The sequence below is a fragment of the Berghia stephanieae genome, chromosome 1, assembly GCF_034508935.2.
Source record: "Berghia stephanieae isolate SIO BIC M18660-M18661 chromosome 1, UCSD_Bste_1.3, whole genome shotgun sequence".
Classification (NCBI taxonomy): Eukaryota; Metazoa; Mollusca; class Gastropoda; order Nudibranchia; family Aeolidiidae; genus Berghia; species Berghia stephanieae.
The window spans coordinates 88,899,713-88,922,212 of record NC_088360.1 but is presented as its reverse complement, the minus strand read 5'-3'; the positions used below and the strand labels follow the sequence as shown (position 1 = coordinate 88,922,212).

Genomic DNA, 22,500 nt, shown 5'->3' with positions numbered 1-22,500 from the left:
TAATGGTGTTATTATTATTATTATTATTATTATTATTATTATTATTATTATTATTATTATTATTATTATTATTATTTAGTGCGACTGCTATGCGGCTTCTTGCTACTCTTTCTCTCTCTATCTCTTTTCCTCTCTTTTCACGCGTGCCCGAACACACATACAGAAAACATAGACAGATTCATTTAGTTTTCGATCTATTTCATTAGTGGTAATCTAACGTTCATTATTACCATCCTTATCAACTGGTCAATCAATGTCCTTGGTTTATTTGTTCCATATGAAATATTCAACATGTTTATTGCTGATTATATATATATATATATATATATATATATATATATATATATATATATATATATATATATATATATATATATATATGTATATATATATATATGTATATATATATATATATATATATATATATATATATATATATATATATATATAAATGTTTATCAAATTAAAGTTATAATAAATTTGAAACTATCTTAAGATTACATGTTTTATCGTGTTGAACAGATATGTAGACTATGTTTGGTATGACAAAATAACCAATCATTTGATTTTAAATTTTTGTCTTGGCATTTGGTTTACATTGTACCGGTAAGAGGAGATGAATCACAAATTCGCCACAGTTGATGAAACGAAATTGACTTTACTCAGTTCAACTCTTTAATATTGTTTTTAGACTCATTTTAATGATTATGTTGGTACGTTATATCCGACTGGGTGATGTTGTGAATATTTATCTCAACGTATAGCATCAATACAGTAACAGAAAATCATAAAAGTTAAAGTTAACATCGTTTATAACGTGCATCATAGAATGATCAATAATCAGAACATAATCCATTCAAACACAACGTTCAATATTAAAATCACATTGTGCGGCTATGTGGTCTAGTGGTGTGACACTCGCTTTCGGATCGGAAGGGCCTGGATTCGAGTCACGCTCAGCGCATAGTTAAGTCATTGGAAAGGGGTCTTTACTCACATTCTCTCACTTTACTCGGGTGTAAAATGAGTACCTGGCCGTTAACAGCGTTGCCTCTGTCCAAAAAGTGTAATGTAATATTGCCTAACAGGCGTCATGTCCCGTCCTACATGTTTAGTGTTGCTGTTGGCCAGGAACTCCTTGTAAAGCGCTTTGAACACGTTCAGTGGATATTGAGCTATATAAAAAAGCTCAATTAAAAAAAAAATGCATACAGGGAAATATGTTTTTTTTTAAATGAAAAACATCTTATTTATATTTAGTATGATTTGATGTCCCGAAAAACGAAAGTCTATAAATAGCATTTATAAAATGTAATAAAAATTGAGCTTTTATATAGCGCAATATCCACTAAACGTGCTCAAAGCGCTTTACATGGGATCCTTGGCCAACAGCAACGTTCAACATGTAGGACGGGACATGACGCCTTTTAGGCGATATTACAATATTTTTTTCGAACAGAGAGCGCTGTTAACGGCCAGGTACTCTTTTTACATCTGAGTACGTTGAGAGAATGTGAGTCAGGAGCCTTTTCCAAGGACTCAACTATGCGCCGAGCGAGGCTCGAGCCCATGAGTTTCCGATCCGAAAGCGAGTGTCATACCACTAGACCACATAGCCGCATAATATAATGTGTGCAAGAAATAAAGGAAGCAATCACATCATTGAAACAGATATTGCGATTGGTTTGTGAGCTGGGTGGATCATTGACAAAGCATTGCTTGCATAAATAAAACGCAGAAATAATCATCCTAACCCTCGGTATCGAAAAAAAATTCCTGTTAGAATCGCTAAAACTTTTACCCCTCGGTTCTGTAAAGTGTAGAATTTTTAATTCATGTTTATGGATATTTTTGTATATCGGATTGATTATTAAATACGTGAGCTCAGTTTTGGTCAATAAACTGCTCAAACAGCTCACAGCTTGGTTTGTTTGTTTGTTTGTTATATTTTCGTTTTAAAGGGGGTGGTTGAGGGGGGGGGGGGGAGGGGGATTTGAGTTATATATATTTGAAACATGTCATAAGAAAAACAAATTGATGAATTGATGTTTATAATGTGAATAATCTTGTAGATCAGTATGACGTTTCTGTGTTTGATACGAGGAAGATTGCTACACGTTCGTGTCATAATATTATTTATCATTGTGTCAAAACAGGGATAATGTTGTGGATGAACAAAATTTAGGTTGAAATCAATTTGATCAAAATCAGTTAATTTAGGTTTTGTTTTAAGTTAGAGATCAAAACTTACTTCCCTCAACGAATTTATTTAAGTTAATTTTATATATAGTTCGTTTATGAGTAATTCTCACTAAACTGTAATAACCTGCCTATAAACCTTCATGGCTGGTTGCACACAGTTTTGTGTATTGGTCCGTAACACTTCCGAATGGCAATGTTGTAAATTTCTTAGTCAAGTGCATACTATTTATAAAATGGAAGAGGGTCCCGATAGCTCAATTGATAGGGCACTCACTTCACACACAAAGGGACCGATATCGATCTCGGGTGAAGTCGAGTAATTTTTTTCTGACCTCCCTGTCGACCAGCAATGATTGGGTAGCTTGGTCTGTTAATTCTGGTGGAAACAACTTTGCGATGGACCAGCGTCCTATCCAAAGAGTAACAAGCGTTTGCTACCGTCCGTTTCACGCTAAAGCTTTATCCTGGAAATTAGTGCGGGGCGGTCCTTGGCAAGCTTAAGGACCACGGTCCTACGGTCCTTGGGAAATGAAGACCGCAAGGACCGGTCCTAGGACCGGTCCTTTTCGACATTGAACATTCCTGAGAGACTGTTGGAAATTCGAACCGGTTTGACCTTTTCGTGGGATCGTTCATTCTTGAACCGTTAAAGACCGCTACACGATGAAAACCGTGGCCTACAGGAGTAAAACACAAGGAGTAGTCACACTCATTTCAAATTGTAACCTAATTAGAGAAGAGGGGTGATGCCTTCTTTATTTGCTCACCGTACTTCATTGTTACTTCGATAATTTAATAAAATTTGAAATTTATCCCCATTAACGGAGATAATGGCATCGCCCAAGGCGTTGATCGAGTTGTTCGTGGCGTTGATACACACACGCAACTCCTACCCCCCCCCCCCCCCCACACACACACACATTAGAGGGCAGCGAGCATTGAAGAGTAAGAGAGAGACGTGAAGTTATAATAAGAGGGGGTGGATGAGGTGATAAGAGGGGTCGATGGTGACTTTTCACCAGATCTAACAAACTCAGCTACCCATTCATTGCTGAGTAGACAGGGATTCAGAAAAAAATCGACTGCACCCGGGATCGATCTCTGGCCCTTTGCGTATAAAGAGAGTGCTCTATCAACTGAGCTATCGGGGTCCCCAAATATTCTATTGGACTTTTTAAAATTCAGACGTTATAACTGGGTTTTTTGGAAGGAAGAAACTAATGAAACTCATATTATTTGATTAGTAAAAACACCAAACGAAATTTTAATATTATTGTATTATTTTAAATGACAACACTGCGATAGAAAGGAGTGGTGACAAGAGATGGACAAAAGAAAACAAAAATCGGATTTGCTACTTGCTAGGTTCGACACACACACACACACACACACACACACACAAACACACATATCTTTTGTAGTCACATACATTTCAAACAATAACCCATTAGAGAAGAGGGGTCATGCCTTCACCATAGATCATTGTCATTGCGATCATTATGGTGTAGTAAATTTTGAAATTTACCCCGTATAATGGAATCGTCCAAGGCGTGCGCCTCCTGTTCCCCCCATCTCACACACGAAAGGGCGGTTTGCGGAGTGGAGGTTGGTGGTCGTCTGCCTGTATGGTCGTCTGTGTCGTTTAGTGTATGGCAAAGGGGGGTGGGTGCGATTAATTAAGTGGATGGGTGGTGATTGGTGGAAGATAGGCAACCGAAGCAACGAATTGCTGGGGAAGTAGTAGGCTATGGCGCGAGACCGTAGGACCGTGGTCCTTGCAAGGACCGCCCCGCACTAGTTGAAAGGTGATAAGAAGTGAGGACCGGCGCCGGTCTTCCCCTCTGGGACCGGTCTTCGGTTCACAGCTAAAAGACCGTCGGACCGCGGTCCAGACCGGTCTTCAGCGCGGCACTACTGGAAATGCCTTTCTAAACTGTTGATGTGGCTGAATACCAGGAATTTAATTCTCTTACTGGGTGGGGTTCCTGACGTCCCATAATGGGCAGGGGGGTACATATTGTGTCTTCTATCCCCTTTTATCTGTTTTCCAACATGTTTTCTGTCTTTGTCTTGGAATGAGATTACTTGGTTTTATCCTGGCCCTGGCCGGAGTCCTGGCTGGGAGGGAAACAGTCAAATGCATAGATATTGTTTGGGAGATAATATTTTTTTCCTTGTAAATCATCTTTCGGTTATGTATTATTATATTTGTTATTTTGAATGTATGATGTAAGTATTTCAGTGTATTTCTTTTAGTTGGAATGTTGTGCTTGTGTCAGGATGAGACTTAGAGGTGATCTCAGACAAAGTACATGGGTGGTATTCTCTTGGAATCTACATCTGATCCCTATTTGTTCCCAGTTCCCCTTTGTCTTACTTTCTCTTGGGTTAGAACTTTTTACTTCCCCATTTTTCCTTTTTACTGGCGCTGATATAACCTAAATGTGTTGCAAGCGCCGTAAAACCCTTAAAAACAAAAACAAAAACATAATTATCTTAGAGTCTTGAATTATGATGATGATGATGATGTTGATGCTATTATTATTATTATTATTATTATTATTATTATTATTATTATTATTATTATTATTATTATTATTATTATTATTATTATTATTATTATATCTACTTTTAGAACCATCTTTACTATGATCATCTGGTTTTAAGAAGAGCATTCATCACTCGTGAGAGAACGTAGAACGATGTCTGCGTTTGCTAGGGTATTATGATCGGTCATTTGACGTTGGAAATCGCTATCTGGGCATCCTATTGCCCAATTCATTTGAGCGGACCTACAGACTTTATTAACAGACTGTTTTTAGTTGTTGATAGCTCAAAAGATTGGTCTGGATCTATGTTAATTTCAACAATGCAGTAGTATAATAAGTAAAATAGATGAGTGCCTGTTCGAAATAGCCTTAATTTCTCCACACATATTGCGAGTTTTCCACTAGTTTTAGAAAAAGAGAGTGAAATATCGTTATCAAGTTTACGAAAAGAGAAATGTACGGCATATTATGAGAGGACAATGGATAGAAGCAAAGATAGAGATTAATGGGTGGATGAATAGAATAAACTAATAGATATATGATAGGCATATATCTTGAATAATCAATAGATGGATACATTAAAAAAAACTTGAGCTTATATATATAGGGCAATATCCACTAAACGTGCTCAAAGCGCTTTAGAAAGGGTCCCTAAAGCAATACGTAGCATATAGAACGCATGTTAGGCGTTATAACAATTTTTATCGACAAAGACAAAGTCCTTAACGGCCAGGTACTCATTTTACACCTGAATAAGATGAGAGAGTGTGAGTAAAGAGCTTTTCCAAGAACACAACTATGCACCCGACCGACGCTTGAACACAGGACTTTGCTATCCGAAAGCGAGTGTCGTAGACCGCATAGCCGCAAACATTTCTATATAGATAATTAGGAGGTTGGCTAGGTGGCTAGATTTATGGATGCATAAGGCATAAATAAACAAATGGATATACAAATATATAGATTGATTGGTAGATGGAAAGGTAGACTGATAGGTAGATAGACAGAAAAGTAGCGAGATAGATAGACTGAATTATAGCAAATTACGAAGAATCCATAAGACGAAAGAAAACCAGTATTTCTTATCTTATGAAAGTGGGCGGCCTTGGAAAACAATGCTGTCCAGTATTAAATTCAAATTCCCCTCAAAGCCAACCCTAAGCTTTTATGCAACCAGGAAAAAAGAATTAAATTAGACGTCTCTTGCTATCATTTCACAAATAAATAGAATTCAACATTTATTTATTATTTCATTGGGATTAAATATTTATCTGACGTACAAACAATTGAATCGATAATGTACAGACACGACTGATTATCTCTGCGTTGAACGTGCCATGTTACAGACAGACATGGATGGCTCTAGTTCTATGTATGTGGGGAGTGTACACTCAGTGGAAGCGTTTCCGGTTTCGTGGACCTTTCGACATCTTTTATTGAGACGCAATCGTGATGTTAGATCTAAATAGGTTTTATGACATTTATTTTGGCGTATTGTTATCGGGAACATTAAGCAACATCACCAACTCGCCATGAGACCAATATTTCGTTTAATGAATTGAGAGAAATGACATTGCAGCGAGGGGTATCAGAGTATGCTGAAGTACTCTGGAAAGAAAAATTGAAAAAATGTTGGACAGAAAACTCATTTTTCAAATATCGATCGATTAAAATGACCCTCATATTGGCAACATCTCAAACCTGGTACTTCATTTTAAAAACGTTGATTTTTTTTTCAGAGTACAGCAGTATGGTTCGGAATAAGACCCTAATGATAAACTGAGATGTGGTCAGCCTATTGATGCTATGCGCTTGGCTAAATTATTCACAACTCCCACCATCCGGATATAGGCTAAAATCAGTAACAAGCTGAGTGACGTCAATGTCGTTCTTACTTTAAACGTTATTTGTGCATTCATTATCTACACTCTGCCTACACGGATGTGATGATGGTGTACGGGGGTATTGCTGAGTGTGTAGAGTGGTCTTCTTCGTACAATATGCGACCAGAGTTGAGTCAAAACTCATGACGTTCGTTTTGTACATCTGTTGAACATCATTAATATTTTCTGTTCTCGTCCTATGTTTGCTCTCTATTTGAACATATCACAAGCTCTTGGTCTTGATCTTTTGAAAGTAGGTGCCGTACTCATAAAAAATAAGCTGTTATAAAGAGTAATATCCATTAAACGTACTCAAATAAAGCGCTTTACAAGGGTTCCCTAGTTAACAGCCACTCTTTACATAAAGGACGAGATGTGACGCCTGTTTGGCGGCATTACATTTTTTATCAATAGAGACAACGCTGTAAACGGTCATGTACTCATTTTACATCTAAGTAAGGTGGGGAATGCGAATAAAGAGTCTTTTCCGAGGACTCAACAAGGACCTTTGTGTTCGGAAGCGAGTGTCATACAACAAGACTACATAGCTGCATACAGTGATCATTCAAAAAGATGCTGTTCCAAGAGCTGTTTGGTGGAGGTTCAAGGCTCAATTGGTGAAAAATAGATGTTCTTTCACAATATTTTCCAGATTTATTTTCTGGTTCTTTAGCACAACTACTGCGAAATCAAAAACGACACATAACGCCTTTGTGCTCTAGTTTTTCTGATAAAGGTTTTTGGGGTTATTTTCAGGTCGTATTGCTTTGCTTTTAGCTTTCTCCTCCTCTGCTCCAGTTCAGACATCGCCTTCTGGGCTGATCAGAAAAAGCTTGAATGAAACGTTTTCTACAAATTATGTATGATTAGATATTGTGTTCTGATGTTGAATGGCATGTGGAAAATATAGTGTTAGAAAGGTGGGCTTCACTCTAGATCACATCAACGAAGTGAATTCTTGCAAAAAAGATGCTTGTTTTTGTTCTGGGTTCGAGTCCCTATCTGAGCGGCGCAAGGTTGAATCCTTGGAAAAGACTCTTACTATTAGATTGATATAAGAAAACACCTCTTATTATAACTGAAGTCTTCTAAAAGGTCTCTCTAAAAAATAAATTTATTTAGAATATTCACATCAAAATTGTTTACATATTAAAGAGAATTTAATTTCGTTACGGGACTCACAACTGTCTGCTCATTATTTATTGATTCGCTTTTGAACACTGCAAAATGATATACTTCTGAGACAAAGGTCAGCAAAAAAAAAAAAACCCAACAACTAAGCTTTTTCCCGAAGCAATAGACAATTTCACCCCCTCACGTGCAACTATGTTACCCTATGACAGCTCTATGCGAGATACAGAGCTGATATAATCATGACATATACATGAATTGAAAACGACGGCACTGTGTCTACTCGGTTACACAATGAAATGGAAATCAGATGTGTCGGGGTGGAAAAGAAAATAGATATATCGTCTTACAATTCGTCCCTGTCTATAGCGATAACGGAATTAGTCTTTGGCCAATCAAGTAATGGGTGGAGTCAGGACGAGCAAGAGAAGGGTGACGGGATAAAGAAAATAATGGCAGCCCGATAACTAGGAGGAAAAAGAAAATGCAATTGAGAAAAGGCAAAAGGGTTGTATTGAAAGAACGGATGAGGGAAAGATGGAAAAAGGCAAATGGTGAAGATATAAGATAGAGAAGAGTCATGGAAAGATCATGATAAAAGATGGAATTTTGTTTGGTGTTAGGTGTTCTATGGAATTATAAGGATTATTTAGGTCATATCAAGGTTGGAGAAAAACAACCGAAGATGCAGAGATAGATGATTATGAAAGTTTATCTTCTCTTAAATTTAATATATGTGGCCCCTCGTCTCAAAACGGTATTATGTCGGGATGAACCAGATAATAAAAAGCCGAATAAAATCTAAACCGGTCAAAAATGTGAACTATTGCTATTTATCATTCTAAGATACGGCATCCAGTCTCTTCAATAAAATATACAAACTCATTGAAAGACTGATATTTCCGACCATAAACCCCATTTCAGCATCTTAATCATTCCGACATGATACCGTTTTGAGACGAGGGGTCACATATAGATCTCAAGACCAACAACCTATGAGTCCTGACTGAGAAAACTTGAATATAATCAAAATCAATCCACGACAAACACTCAGAATCTTTTCTCGGTAAAAAGATAATTCAACTATTAAATATTTAAAATTCTGATTACTCAAACTATCATGGGCTAAATTTAACGTCGTTATTGACGTTGAGGTCATTTTGGGAGGTCGTTTTTCATTAGGACAACAAGACGATAACAATTCGGATGATCAAAGGATTAGTACACGCTAAATACAATAAAACGGTTATGACGAACAATTTTATAGCAAGAGCGTAATAATTCTGTATGTATTGTTAGAATAGCCAAATGGAACGGCCGCTCTAAGTTAATTAACGAACACAGATTTAATTAAATTGAAGCTTCATTTCCATTTGACTACTGTTATTAATTTCTTCGAAGTTCAAGCAGTGACACCCACACACACCCACACACACACACACACACACACACACACACACACACACACATGTATATGTATATATATATATATATATATATATATATATATATATATATATACTCGTATAATATATATATTATATATATATATATATGTGTGTGTGTGTGTGTGTGTGTGTGTATGTATGTATTCATTCTTCGTACTCCTAATCAGCTTGTTAATTGTCTATTCCTTAAACAATAGGGTTGGGGGTTAGAATTGTTCCATACTGCCAAGGTTAAAGTTTTGCCCAAGAGCACAGAATTACTGATAAATCTACAAACTGTATTTCTATTTGATTTTTACAGATTGATGCACGAGTAACTTGCAAAACGTTTTTCTTTTAAATTACGGATAATTCTATTTCCATCATCCGTTGACTCAGATGATTATTTATAAAACCTGCGAGGGAATAATGATCGCTCACTTGATGTTGGGAATCACCATCTGGGTGCCCTGTTTCCAGATTCATGTGACGGACTTTGAGACTTTATGGCCGTACCGATTTTGATCGTTGAAGACTCATAAGAGTCGTCTCATTCTACATTAAATTGTAGTATAGTATTATATACTACAATATAGAATTTTGATAATCGAATTGGATGAGTGCCTATTATGTTCGTCATAGCTTTAATTTCCCCGCAAAGAATTGCGGGTTTTGCCAGTAGATCAACGGCTATGTGGTCAAATGGTATGACACTAGCTTTCGTATCGGAAGGTCCTGGGTTCGAGCCTCGCTCGGCGCATAGTTGAGTCCTTGGAAAAGACTTTACTCACATTCTCTCACCGTACTCAGGTGTAAAATGAGTACCTGGCCGTTAACAGCGTTGTCATTGTCCGAAAAATTGTAATTTTGCCTAACAGGCGTCATATCTCGTCCTACATGTTAAATGTTGCTGTTGACCAGGGACCCCTAGTAAACCGCTTTGAGCACATTTAGTGGATATTGCGCTCTAAAAAGCTCAATATTAGCCGACTTACAGTCACCAAAAGCGGGATCATGACATCCTTGACCAAGGTGATTCAAAGCATCGCTGTCTAGCATAAACAAAGGTAATAGGGATAAATGGGCCTATTGTATTCAATAACACCATGTTTAATCTATCATGCAATTGTATTGTGGGTCTGGGATGACCCGGAAATAACTTATATTATTATACATGACGCTTTCCGAAATACTTTCCAAGACGATACTAACCAACGATACCTGGTCCCGGAGTTAAGTGAACAACCTTAATGGCAGTACATACTGCCGGAGGTAAAAGAAACATAACAAAATGTAATCTTCAATATTAATTATAGTTCATAATAAATAAATGACCAATTAGCCAGACTGTCAAATGAAAAGTCAACTCCTTTTTGCATTTATTTGAATAATTGTCAAGATTTGGGTAAATTCACGAACGCTGACATTTCATCCTCCATTAACTTTAATCACAACTGTTACACCATATTATATCGCCTTACAGGCATCATGTTTCGTCATACATGAGAAGTGTTTTCTCTCTGTTGTTTTGGGATTTCTTGTGAACCACCTTTAGCACATTGAGTGGATTTTTGCTCTGTATAATACCTCAATTTTTACACATGTTTAATGTATACTATAATAACATCATCCCGAACTTGTCACGAAGTCATGTCAATTCATCAATATATTAGTAACAATGGTTTCTAGCCCATATAATACCAAGACATTTTGTCAATTTGGGTCAGAGAATCCCGATTACTCGGATGCCCACGTGATCCTCTCTGGTTGTGGATAAATAAGATGCCATGTGTTGTTTTCCCCTATTCCCCCTCCTAGCGATGAGTGTTGTCTCGTACGTGCACAAGTTCAGTCTGTACGCGACTAAGAATAAACTACCGAACCACCATGCCAGAGGCAAGGCTACTATTTCCCGTAATGTTTACAGTTTTGTCTCCACTAATTTAAGATCAAATAGGTAATGTCAACTCGGGTGACTTTGCCTCAAAAAAATTGGACAAATTAGATTATAATATTTTCTTTTGTGAGAATACTCAGAATTCTCAAAATCAGTTGAGGCAGAGTCCACCTGAGAGACAATGTCACCCCATTTAGTTGTGGTATGTAGTTTTCAACTCCAATAGAACACCTTCGATAGGATAGATTGGTTGTTCTACATACGAACAGATTTAAAGATAACTCTTCAACTGTCGTTTGTTACATCGGCGAGAGCAGTGGGATAGATAGATAGATAGATAGATAGATAGATAGATAGATAGATAGATAGATAGATAGATAGATAGATAGATAGATAGATAGATAGATAGATAGGTAGATAGAGAGAGAGATATATACTTTGCTCATATGTTTATTGTCAACGTATTGAACGTTCTTCGTATCAAATTTGTATTATAATACGATTAGATAGATAGAGATAGATAGATGGATATATGGATGGATGAATAGATAGATGGATGGGTGGTTGGATGGATGGATAGGGGGTGGATAGATGGACGGATAGGGATGGATAGATGGATAGATAGATAGACACATGTATAGATAGATAGATAGATAGATAGATAGATAGATAGATAGATAGACCAATTGATAATGATGATAATTTTTGGTGTCGAATTGCCACAATCGTAACAAATTGAAACGAAATGAATATGTTTATGTTGTGTATATCGCACGTGTGAAAGAAAGAAAGAAAGAGAGAGAGAGAGAGAGAGAGAGAGAGAGAGAGAGAGAGAGAGAGAGAAATAAGTAGGAGTGAAATATCTGTTCAATCTTAGTTATCGTTTAACATTATAACAAGTGTAACTAAATGACAAATTGCCATATTTATGGACAATAAAGATCTATTATTATTATTATTATTATTAGATAGATAGATAGATAGATAGATAGATAGATAGATAGATAGATAGATAGATAGACAGATAAACTAATTATTATAAAATTGATTTTTCAAGATTTTTTTTTATTGAAATGAGATTGATTGAATTTAGCACAAATCATATGAATTTTGATTTGTGTATGAAAATGATATCTATGTTATTAAAATCACACAGTACTGCGGGATTGATTAACAACAACAACAGCAACAACAACAACAAATGCAAATCAATTTGAGTTTATAGAGTGCGATTGATCGAATGCTGGAATGTCAGTAGAATGTAAGGTTTTTTTTTCAAAGATATTATAATGGGAATGCTTGAGTATGAAACAGAACTGGAAGAGATAGCTTAATAAAGTGAAAGAAAACAAGAAAGATGGGTGGGGTTGTGGTGGAGGATGTGCAGCGAAAATATAATTAGGAATAACAGGAGGAGGAGGAGGGGAGGGCGAAAATAAGAAGAAGAAGAAGAAGAAGAAGAAGAAGAAGAAGAAGAAGAAGAAGAAGAAGAAGAAGAAGAAGAAGAAGAAGAAGAAGAAGAAGGAGAACAAGAAGAAGAAGAAGAAGAAGAATCAGGATGAGGAGAGGGGGAGGAGGAGGAAATGGAAGATAAAACGAAGTGGAGGAAGAAAATCAGAATCGAACAGATCAGGTGACTGGATAGCGATCGAAGCTGTATATTCGTGTTTTTTTTTTTTGTGTGTGACGAAACCCTCAGTAATTACATACGAAGGTTAGCTATAATGAAAATACAGAGTTTTAGTACAGCTGACACTGTTTTCTTAGATCCGAAACAATCTTATGAAAAAATTAAAGATCCGGCAATAATTTCAACTCTAACACAGTCCTGTCTGTTTTTTGTTTGGTTAAAAAAAAAAAATTGAGCTTTTCTCCAAACCAGTAGAAACATGCAGATCGAGATAGAACACAACAGGCTAGATCTATTACCGTTTTCTACACATAAACGTATTGCCTGTCAGATGCTTGTGTTGCCCTTGATTGTGGCGGGGGGAAATGTGAGGACTTAGCGGGATTTAAGCCCTTGATTTTCCGGTCTCAAGCTCAGTACCTTATCATTGCACCACGAAGTCGCGCAGTTTTATATGTTTTTGATGATAGCCTACACCACATGATATTACAGTCGAACTATTTTGGACAATTATTTTTGTTTTAATTACTCCATGAATTAATTCGGTCATACCTCAATGCCATATGAACAAAATTAATTCAAATCTGAAAGTATAAGTTTTTATTGGCATATTGTAAGTTATACTGACCAACAGTTCTCTATACACCCAGATATATTATGAAAGGAGCTATGTAAAGTTCTTCATCTACGAAATCCTATTTGAATATATTTTATTTTCCTTATTTACATCATCATTGAGTTTTAACAAAAAAATCAAGAATGCAAACTATCAAAAAATATACTAGGACACTCAATGAACAGTCAAATTGGCTAGGTTTATACATGTCTGCGGTTTTTATTTACATTTTACAACAAACTTTGGGCATGAAAAATGTCACTTCACATATTGATCGCGTAAAATGTACCTCAGCTTATTATGCTTTAAACCTGAGACTTCCCAGTTTAAGAGAAATTGATTTTCATTTTAATATATCGATATTTTAGGTATAAGTTGTTTTTTTTTCTGACGAAAAAAACGTTTTGTCAAAGTAATGTACATCTAGACGTAACTAATAGTAAACTGTCTTCTATCGATGGACTAACGTTACACAATCTAAGGGAAATCAGATAGTATCTTGGAATGTGGAAAATGGATCTTCGACGTTGTCTTCTACACAGAGAGAGGGGGGAAGAGAGAGGAGGGGGGGGGGGGGGGGGGGGAGGGGGAGGGAGAAGGAGGGGGGGGGGGGAGGAGGGGGAGAAAGGAAGATAGACAGAAAATACCGGAGACAGTTTATTTGAGCTGATGTTAGTGGAATGATTACGTTGTAGGCCAAATTATCTGATTTTAAAATGGTCTGGGCATTAAACAAGGTAATGATACACGCAAATAGTAACACAGGACCGTAACTATTTGCATCAATGAGGGAAGCTTGTAAATAAGGTGGAGAGTGAGTAGCTAAGAGGTAGATAGGCTGATAGGCGGACAGTCAGAAACGATATTATTCGAGAGGATGAGAGAAGAGAGAGAGAGAGAGAGAGAGAAAGAGAGAGAGAGAGAGAGAGAGAGAGAGAGAGATGGAGGAGGGAGGAGGAGAGGAGAGAGAGAAGAGAGAGGGAAAGAAGATAGAGAGAGAAGGGGAGGATAGAGGAAGAGAGAGAAGAGAGAAGGATAGAAAAAAGAAGAGAGAGAGAGAGAGAGAGAGAGGAAGAGAAGAGAGAGATAAAGGAAGAGAGAGAGAGGGAGAGAGAGAGAGAGAGAGAGAGAGAGAGAGAGAGAGAGAGAGAGAGAGAAAGGTGTATTTGTAAACTGAATTACTGGCATAGATGATTTTAGATGATGAAGAACATGATCATTATGATTAGGATGGTAGCTGTTTTTATTTTAAAATCTGAGCACTTTGCGATATCAAGTGCTCATCTGTTGTACAATAACAAAACACCTCTTTTACATTTTTCAATCGATATTTTCTATCCCCCTACTATCGACCATGCAGTTATCTTATATACAGATAAGTGAGATCTAACAGAAATATACTCGCGATCGACTTGAAAGGTCTATGCAAAGGGTCTTGATCTACTATTACTACGTTCCTTTAACACAACAATAAATAACGTGAAGTTGAATGTAAGCTTCAATTTAAATACAAAAACAGATCAAATGAACGTTTCGGGTTTCCCCTTTATCAACAAGACAAGATGAATGAAACACGTGGTGTTTCATTCATCCTGTTTTGTTGATAAAGGGGAAACCCGAAACGTTCATTTGATCTGTTTTTGTAATTAAATTGAAGCTTACATTCAACTTCACGTTATTATTTATTTCTTCGAGCTTCGAGCAGCAACATTTACACTTTAACACAACAAAAAAGGGGTAAATCCCGACTACACGGGTTTTATTCGAAGGGTCGCATTACTTCCATGGATATTGTGCGTTTTTGTGAAATACTGATTTTATGAAATGCCCGCCTGATGAAACGTACCAACACAAATTATGTGTAGCATAGATGGACTTTGGTGAGAAATGAACAATTCAACTTTCGGTCTCAAAGCAATAGCAATGAGCCGATTGACGTCAATTTCATACTATTCAGCGAGTAGCACCAAATTAATTGGTTTGGATATAATTTGACCAGACCGAATCCCCAACGTACTCAGTGCCAAAAGATGTTACAATTTGAGAATTTCTTGTAAAAAAATTCAGGGGCAGACCAAGAAAATGACCGTGTGATAATATACGATAAAGACTGTTGTCTTCAATGTGTCTTTCCCCGAGGTTGCTAAATTACCGATTATCTAAATATCGTATTAAGACATCATTCTCATATCTAAGAAAATTTAAGAATGTAAAATAGTAATATGGAATGGAATATGACACCATAAATTATTTGTTTGCGTAAAACGCCATCATTCAGTTAGATATCATTTTTTTGATTGACCATTGTTTTAATAAAGACAATGATTTATGGAGGTGTTATAATATCAAGGACAACCAGGCAGCAACACATCACCTGGTGCACACCGGGTTATTGTATCTCACTTAACCAGTTAATTGCCTAACTCAGGAATGACACGAATTAAAACAATTGGCCAGAAGAACCGTCCTTTATATCGATCGATCTAAACGACCCTCATCTTGGTAAATACTCTCAAACCTGGGACCTGGAGAGGTCCCATGTTTGAAAGTATTTGCCAAGATGGGGTCATTTTCATCGATCGATATTTTGAGAACGAGTTTTCTGGCCAAACTTTTAAATTCGTATCTTTTCCAAGGCAAGGCAGTTAACTGTTTAATTTCAACGTGGTACAGAGGGATGCTGCTGGAGTATTAGTAAGCATAGCTATTCTGTTGTTTATCCGCCATACAGTTCTCTCCTACACTGATTACTGTTTTACTGATGTAGAATAACAAAATAATTTTTAAAACATTTTAGCTAGAAAGTATTTATTTTCTCTTTGGGGAGATTAAGTTGGCTAAAATTTGTCAAAAAGTCTTTAAAATGACACTTCTTGTAAGTGTTAGGTTTGAGACTTAATCACATGCTGATTGTCATTATAATTGGTGATCTATCATCTAAAAATGGTTTATGTCAAGATGGACTAATTGTTGGGATTCATAGTCAAGAATTTTAAACTTGGCGTCAATTTCTATTCTTATGGTGGAAAATAAATACAATTTCTTAAATGAGATTTCGTCATTATAAAAATCCGATCTCTGAGTTTACTTCTTAGGGTGCGAATCATCCAGACATTTTGAGGGGTTGATCATATATTTGAAGCAAAAATTATCTTGCCATAATATAAAATATGTTTTTCTTTTTTTGGTGTATGTCTACATATTGTTGCTATATGATAAATGTATCATGGAGCATGTCTTTCAGAAAAGATAAAAATACATTTCTCAGACCGCGTGTAAATGATTTGCTTTGTAAATGCTCACAGCCGCCTTAATTGATATAAATTACTTGGAACTTGATATCCTTGTGTTACTCCTATTCTACGCGATTCTACAAGCTCGTGTCAATTAGGTGATATTTATCGCTAATCACCCATTGTTTTTTTTTCCCTTTTTTTTCTTTCTAAAGGTCGCCAAATTCAGGAGCAAGGATTTTTCTCAAGTGATGTTATAGCATCAATGTATTTCCTCGTCCAGGATTTTTACTCAATTTGGCCTCTCTTTAAATTTGAGAACTTCACAGTTCCTGCACGAATGGATATGAAATCTGACCCGAGATCTGCATTGGTTTTGACACAACTTTGTTTAACACAGCATGTCTTCCAATAAGTAGTAAACCTCGCTGTCTGAATGACGCTTTCTGTGAATTGTGTGAATCAGTCACAGGTTTTTTAAAAACCTCGATGAGTATAGCTGCTCTCTCCATCCATGTTGTTAATTGTTTCCATTGGTCACAGTCCTGGGCCAGAGTTTTGGGGCTGTCAACATCTTGTGACTTTAGTACGGAGGGCACTGCAGCTTTTCTTAGTTCTTCAGCGATTAGTTCGGCCTCATCTGAATCTAGACATGTCTTATATGTAGAGGGATCCTGGTTCAGGGATATCTTCCAATGGAGTATATTAAAAAGATTTACATCATTTTGGGGGCTTTTAAACTCCATTAAGGGTAAAAATGCCAGTTTAATCATTTAAATAATTTTTAATTTACTACAATATGATAAGATATAAAAGGCTTAAATGTGCTTTTTTGTTAAAAAATATTTTCTTCCAAAAGAGCCAATTTATGTTGTAGAGTAATACTGTTTGTTCATATGTTAGAATTCATTTAAAAATGATAACCTAACGAGGATGAGCTATCATTTTAATATTTTGATGTGTTCATAATCGTGCATTGTGTTTTGATAAATTGCTTGTTCCCCAATAGGATAGCGATTTAGAAAGGATGTGTAAAGATGATTATCAAGGTTGAATAGAAGGGACTTTAACACTCCAATACGCCAACACTCTTTTCTGTTTTTCTTCGGATTATCCTGTTGCTTTTTTAAGTACAAATACCTTTTTGGGAAATGTGACCAAGCATGATGATCGTACAAAATTATCAACACCCTCGGTTCCTTCAGGGACGTAAAAGGATAAACGTGTTCCGGGGCATCAAGAAAAGCCTTGTTATCCATATCGACAGATCCGTCTCCTTGAGGTGACAAGACCTGCCATCATGATCAAACATTCCGACAAGGCCCACGCAATGCTGCTGGAAAACCTCAGGGTTATTTCAGAATTCAGAAGACGGTCTTTGGCTGATAAGGAGAGGTAAGTCCGATCTTGTTTTTTTTTTTAAATTTATCATCAGCTTCCAATCCGTTTAAGCTACCGTCAACTGGGGTGACTTAGCCTCTCTGGGTAACTTGCTTCAACCGATTTGGAGCATTTTGAGTATTCTTAGGCGTGTTGCAGTTATTTCCCTTATTAGGGGACTTGATTTAACATCAAAAGAAATAACTGTTACAAAGCCAGGTATAATCTAGTATGTCCAAAACTATAGAGGCAAAGTGACCCCTTAAGGCAAAGTGACCCCAATTGACGGTATAACAAAAGGTTGTTGTATGAAAAAATCATATGAATAGATTATGTAAATTTATACTGGCATTCCAACATGTTCAACTTGCTGATTTCCTCTACCAATGCTTCATAATTTATTCCACCAACACGTCATATGAAACCAAGTTTTTTATTTCATACAGCACGATTCCCCTGCTGGTGCCCCTTTTAATTAGCACTCTTACAATATCCGTGACTAATTATATCTAGACTCTCATTCACAGCTAAGGCAAGTAAGGGAATATAATATTATGTAACATGCTGTTCCCAAGTATAAAACAGCGGATCCTGGATTTTGTCACCCGTCCAGGCACTGACCACGCTAAACATTGCTTGAATTCTTTACAAGATGGCAAAATGTATCGAAATGCCACCATTTCGGATGAGATGTTAGGCCAACACTATTTCAATTTGAAGACTCACTTAACCAATACAAAAATAATTGTCTCCATTACAACAATGTTGAAGAACGCCAAACCAATATTTCGTTTGATTGTCAGACTCACAAATATCTATTATGTGCATGAAGGCTATAAGCAGTCATTATAACATTCCTTCAATAGAACCAAAGAGATAAAACTTGATGATTTCAAAATGCAATGTTATTTGATTGCACCATTAAGAGGATTTTGATTATTACTTTCATACTCAAATGCATGAGTTGATAAGTAATGAGTATATACGTTTACAACAGTAAACAAAGGGTAAAATGTAAACATTTAAAATGTTTTCACCCCCCTTTATTTTGCTACCTTGTATTATCAAACTTGAAAGCCAGGAAGGACAGGTATGGACCTTGTCTGATCTTCACTGTTTACATAATAAACTGTCTTTTCTCAATATCTCTTCAAAATAATTTCTCTTTGATATTAATGACGTCATTTGCATATGTTACCTAGCATTATTCTTCTTTGTTTCCTTGAGAAAAGGATGCTTTCTGGATAACATTCCATTAGAATTTGATCTTTAAGAGACTTATACAATCAAAAATGAAATATTTGAAAATGATGCAATCAAGCAAAAGTTACATTGTGTCAAACAATGTTCTTCATTATACGAAAACCAAAATACCCAAGAGAAAAGCAAATCTATCTGTGGGGTATTTCTAGATCTATTCTTTTATATATCATATAAGTATATAATTTCCCATCGCTAACTAGTATTTTAAAAAAAACAGAAAAAAAAAACAACATTTTTCTTCAAATTCCAAACTTCTGACAATTTTCACAATCCGATTGAAGTTTTGTATAGATAATTCCGGCTTCATTAATCTTATGTGCGACCTATTATGGTTTAGTGGTATAGCTTGTGGCTGGCAGGTCAAGGGTTTTACTCCGTTTTGCCCATACTATGGCTGGAGTCCTGATCCGGGAGTTATGCTTCGCACACCCACACACACACACTCTCTCTCTCTCTCTCTCTCTCTCTCTCTCTCTTCCTCTCTCTCTCTCTCTCTCTCTCTCTCTTCCTCTCTCTCTCTCTCTCTTTTTTTTTTTACTTTCTTTCTTTTCTCTCTCGCTCTCTCGTCAGTTTCTGCGCCTGCGGACAAAGCATTTCTTACACGCAGATAGCATAAGCATTGCAAACCTGGAGAAGGTGATCACCCGCTGACCCCATTTTCCAGCTGGTGTTGAGCGGCTTTGTTGGGTTTTTTTAAAGAATGTCACACACCTGAAGATTTCTGGTTCGTCCCGATATGGGCGTTAAATTAAATTAAATTGAGCTTTTATATAGCGCAATATCCACTAAATGTGCTCAAAGCGCTTTACAAGGGGTCCCTGGTCAACACCAACATTTAACATGTAGAACGGGACATAACGCCTATTAGGCGATATTACAATTTTTCGGACAAAGGCAACGCTGTTAACGGCCATGTACTCATTTTACACCTGAGTACGGTGAGAGAATGTGAGTAAAGAGTCTTTTCCAAGGACTCAACTATGCGCCGAGCGCGAGGCTCGAACCCAGGACCATCCGATCCGAAAGTGAGTGTCATACCACTAGACCACATAGCCGCACTTAGCGTGGCTAAACTGATTCCTTGGAACAAAAAGAATTTTATTTTGCTGAAATTCTCTCTCCATAATGTGATGTAGAATACAGATGCAATACTGGTCAAAACTAATTGACCTACAATTTATTAGAAACTAAAAGAAAATGATGATGTTGATGATAATACTGATGATGATGATGATGATGATGATGATGATGATGATGATGATGATGATGATGATGATGATGATGATGATGGAGATAATGATGATTATGATGACGACGACGATGATGATGATGACGACGACGATGATGATGATGATGACGATGATGATGATGATGATGATGATGATGATGATGATGATGATGATGATGATGAATTGCAACCCATTATGATTATGTTGATAATATTCGATGCATTAATGAATTACGGGGGTTTCAATGTTTCCTGCATGGCCAATTTAAACAATCATCATGCGTGAAGAAGACAGTTCAACTCTGTAGAACCCAAACTGGGTTTTAATCTGGCAAATATTTGACCAATCACTTCTAAAATTATTGAACATAAACGTATTTTTAACACCAGATTCCATGTAATTTTTGTACAGTATAACCTTTTTAAGAAACTGTAGTTTTCAAATACAAGAGGTGCATAAGCAAAATGACATAATTATGAAGTTGTCCTCTCCACTGTGAGTTCCAGGTTGTGGGCCGCATGCCATGAAAAAGAATTCCGTGCATCGCCTCACTGGAGATATAGATAGTTCGAAGATGACGTCACTCAGGTCTTTATTATTGTTTTTTGCCATCCGCGTTCATGAGTAATGCTCACTGAACTCTATTAACCCGACTATAAACGTTCATGGATAGACACAGTTTTGTGTGTTGTTCCGTTATACTTCCGGATGGCAATGTTATGAGCTTCTTAGCCAATTGCATACTATCAATACTTGAAATTTATCCCTATTGTGACAAGTTTGCATGTTTAATCCATTTTATTATCATTTTTATTGGGGGGGGGGGATTGTTCTTTTTTAATGTAGAAATCACAACATCCAGCTACACCTCTGGCTTTCAAATATCTTTTAAAATGTAACACTTCTTTATGTCAAGTTTGTACAAAGTGGGGTAATTTTAGTGAGTAGTGTACATGAATCTCGTGAAAAGTAAACACCCTGATCAAGCCTGTGGGGAGTTCAATGATAATATTCACAACATAATTTACTGTTTATAATGCTATTATCGTAAATTATGAAAATGTTCACTCATCCCAGACCCTTCGTTTTTTTATATATCGTAAAGAAGAAAAATCCCAAAGTACTGTAACCAGTTGGGAAAAACTCGGCTTAATGTTACAAACAATTCTAGTGTTCGAGCCAATTGGATTCAGTAGTCTGATGTCACTCCGCCCGCAACGGCGGCCATCTTGGTTCTAAACAAAGAAAATCATTACTTTTTATTCTTCATGATTGCTAGAACTTTTCATATGCCTTGTGATCAGAATGTGTAAAAGTCAAAACATGATCAAATTTATGAGGGGTTTTTTTTTCCTCTGGATACGCTTTTATGCTCGCCGGAGAAATATTTCATACGGGCGTCCGCCATTGTTCCGATAGTTTAGAGCCAGTGTTACTAAGTTACCATGCGTCATTAGGACGGAAGTGACGTTATGACTGTTGAAGAGTCTTATCATTAAAATCCATCTGAAGGTTGTAAGGATATCAATATCAACGCATGCGCAAGGGTTGTGGAACGGACTATTGTGTTAGTCTATAAGTCAATGAATGCTACGCTCTGGCCGAGATTTCTGTCTTTTTTTTCTCTCTCTCTCTCTCTCTTTTTTTTAAAGTACTTACTGAAGTAAAAGGTTTAATTAAACGAAATAATCACACGGGCCCGTGGCACAATGTATCTGGACGTGATCAGTTTTTTGTTTGTTTTTTGTTTTTGCCGTAGTCTGAAAAATACACGTATTTAATATTTTGGCCAGAAAAAACTCCTCCCTCAAATATCGATCGATTAAAACGATCCTCATCTTGCCAAAACTCTCAAACCTGAAACTTCACTTGAGTTTTCAGGGAGAGAGTTCTGGCCAATATTTTAAATACGTGGGTTGTTTTTCTTTTTTTTCCAGGGCACGGCAGTTTTCTCTTTGACACCATCATCATGATTTCCACTTTGATATCATTAGACCTAACCTCAACCAATACCCCCCCCCCCCCTTCCCCCACCCTCTCTTCATCCGACCAACCCCTTC

General features: G+C 36.7%; 1 protein-coding gene across 1 annotated transcript in view; it reads left to right on the top strand.

Moving 5' to 3' along the window:
- The window catches only part of LOC144960825 (uncharacterized), a 367,389-nt gene that overhangs the window by 91,903 nt on the left and 252,986 nt on the right, over positions 1-22,500 (top strand). Inside the window, exon 2 of the mRNA XM_078894192.1 lies at positions 16,784-17,963. Coding sequence (XP_078750318.1) covers positions 17,869-17,963 — 95 coding nt within the window. The 5' untranslated portion in view covers positions 16,784-17,868. The remainder of the gene's footprint in view (positions 1-16,783; positions 17,964-22,500) is intronic.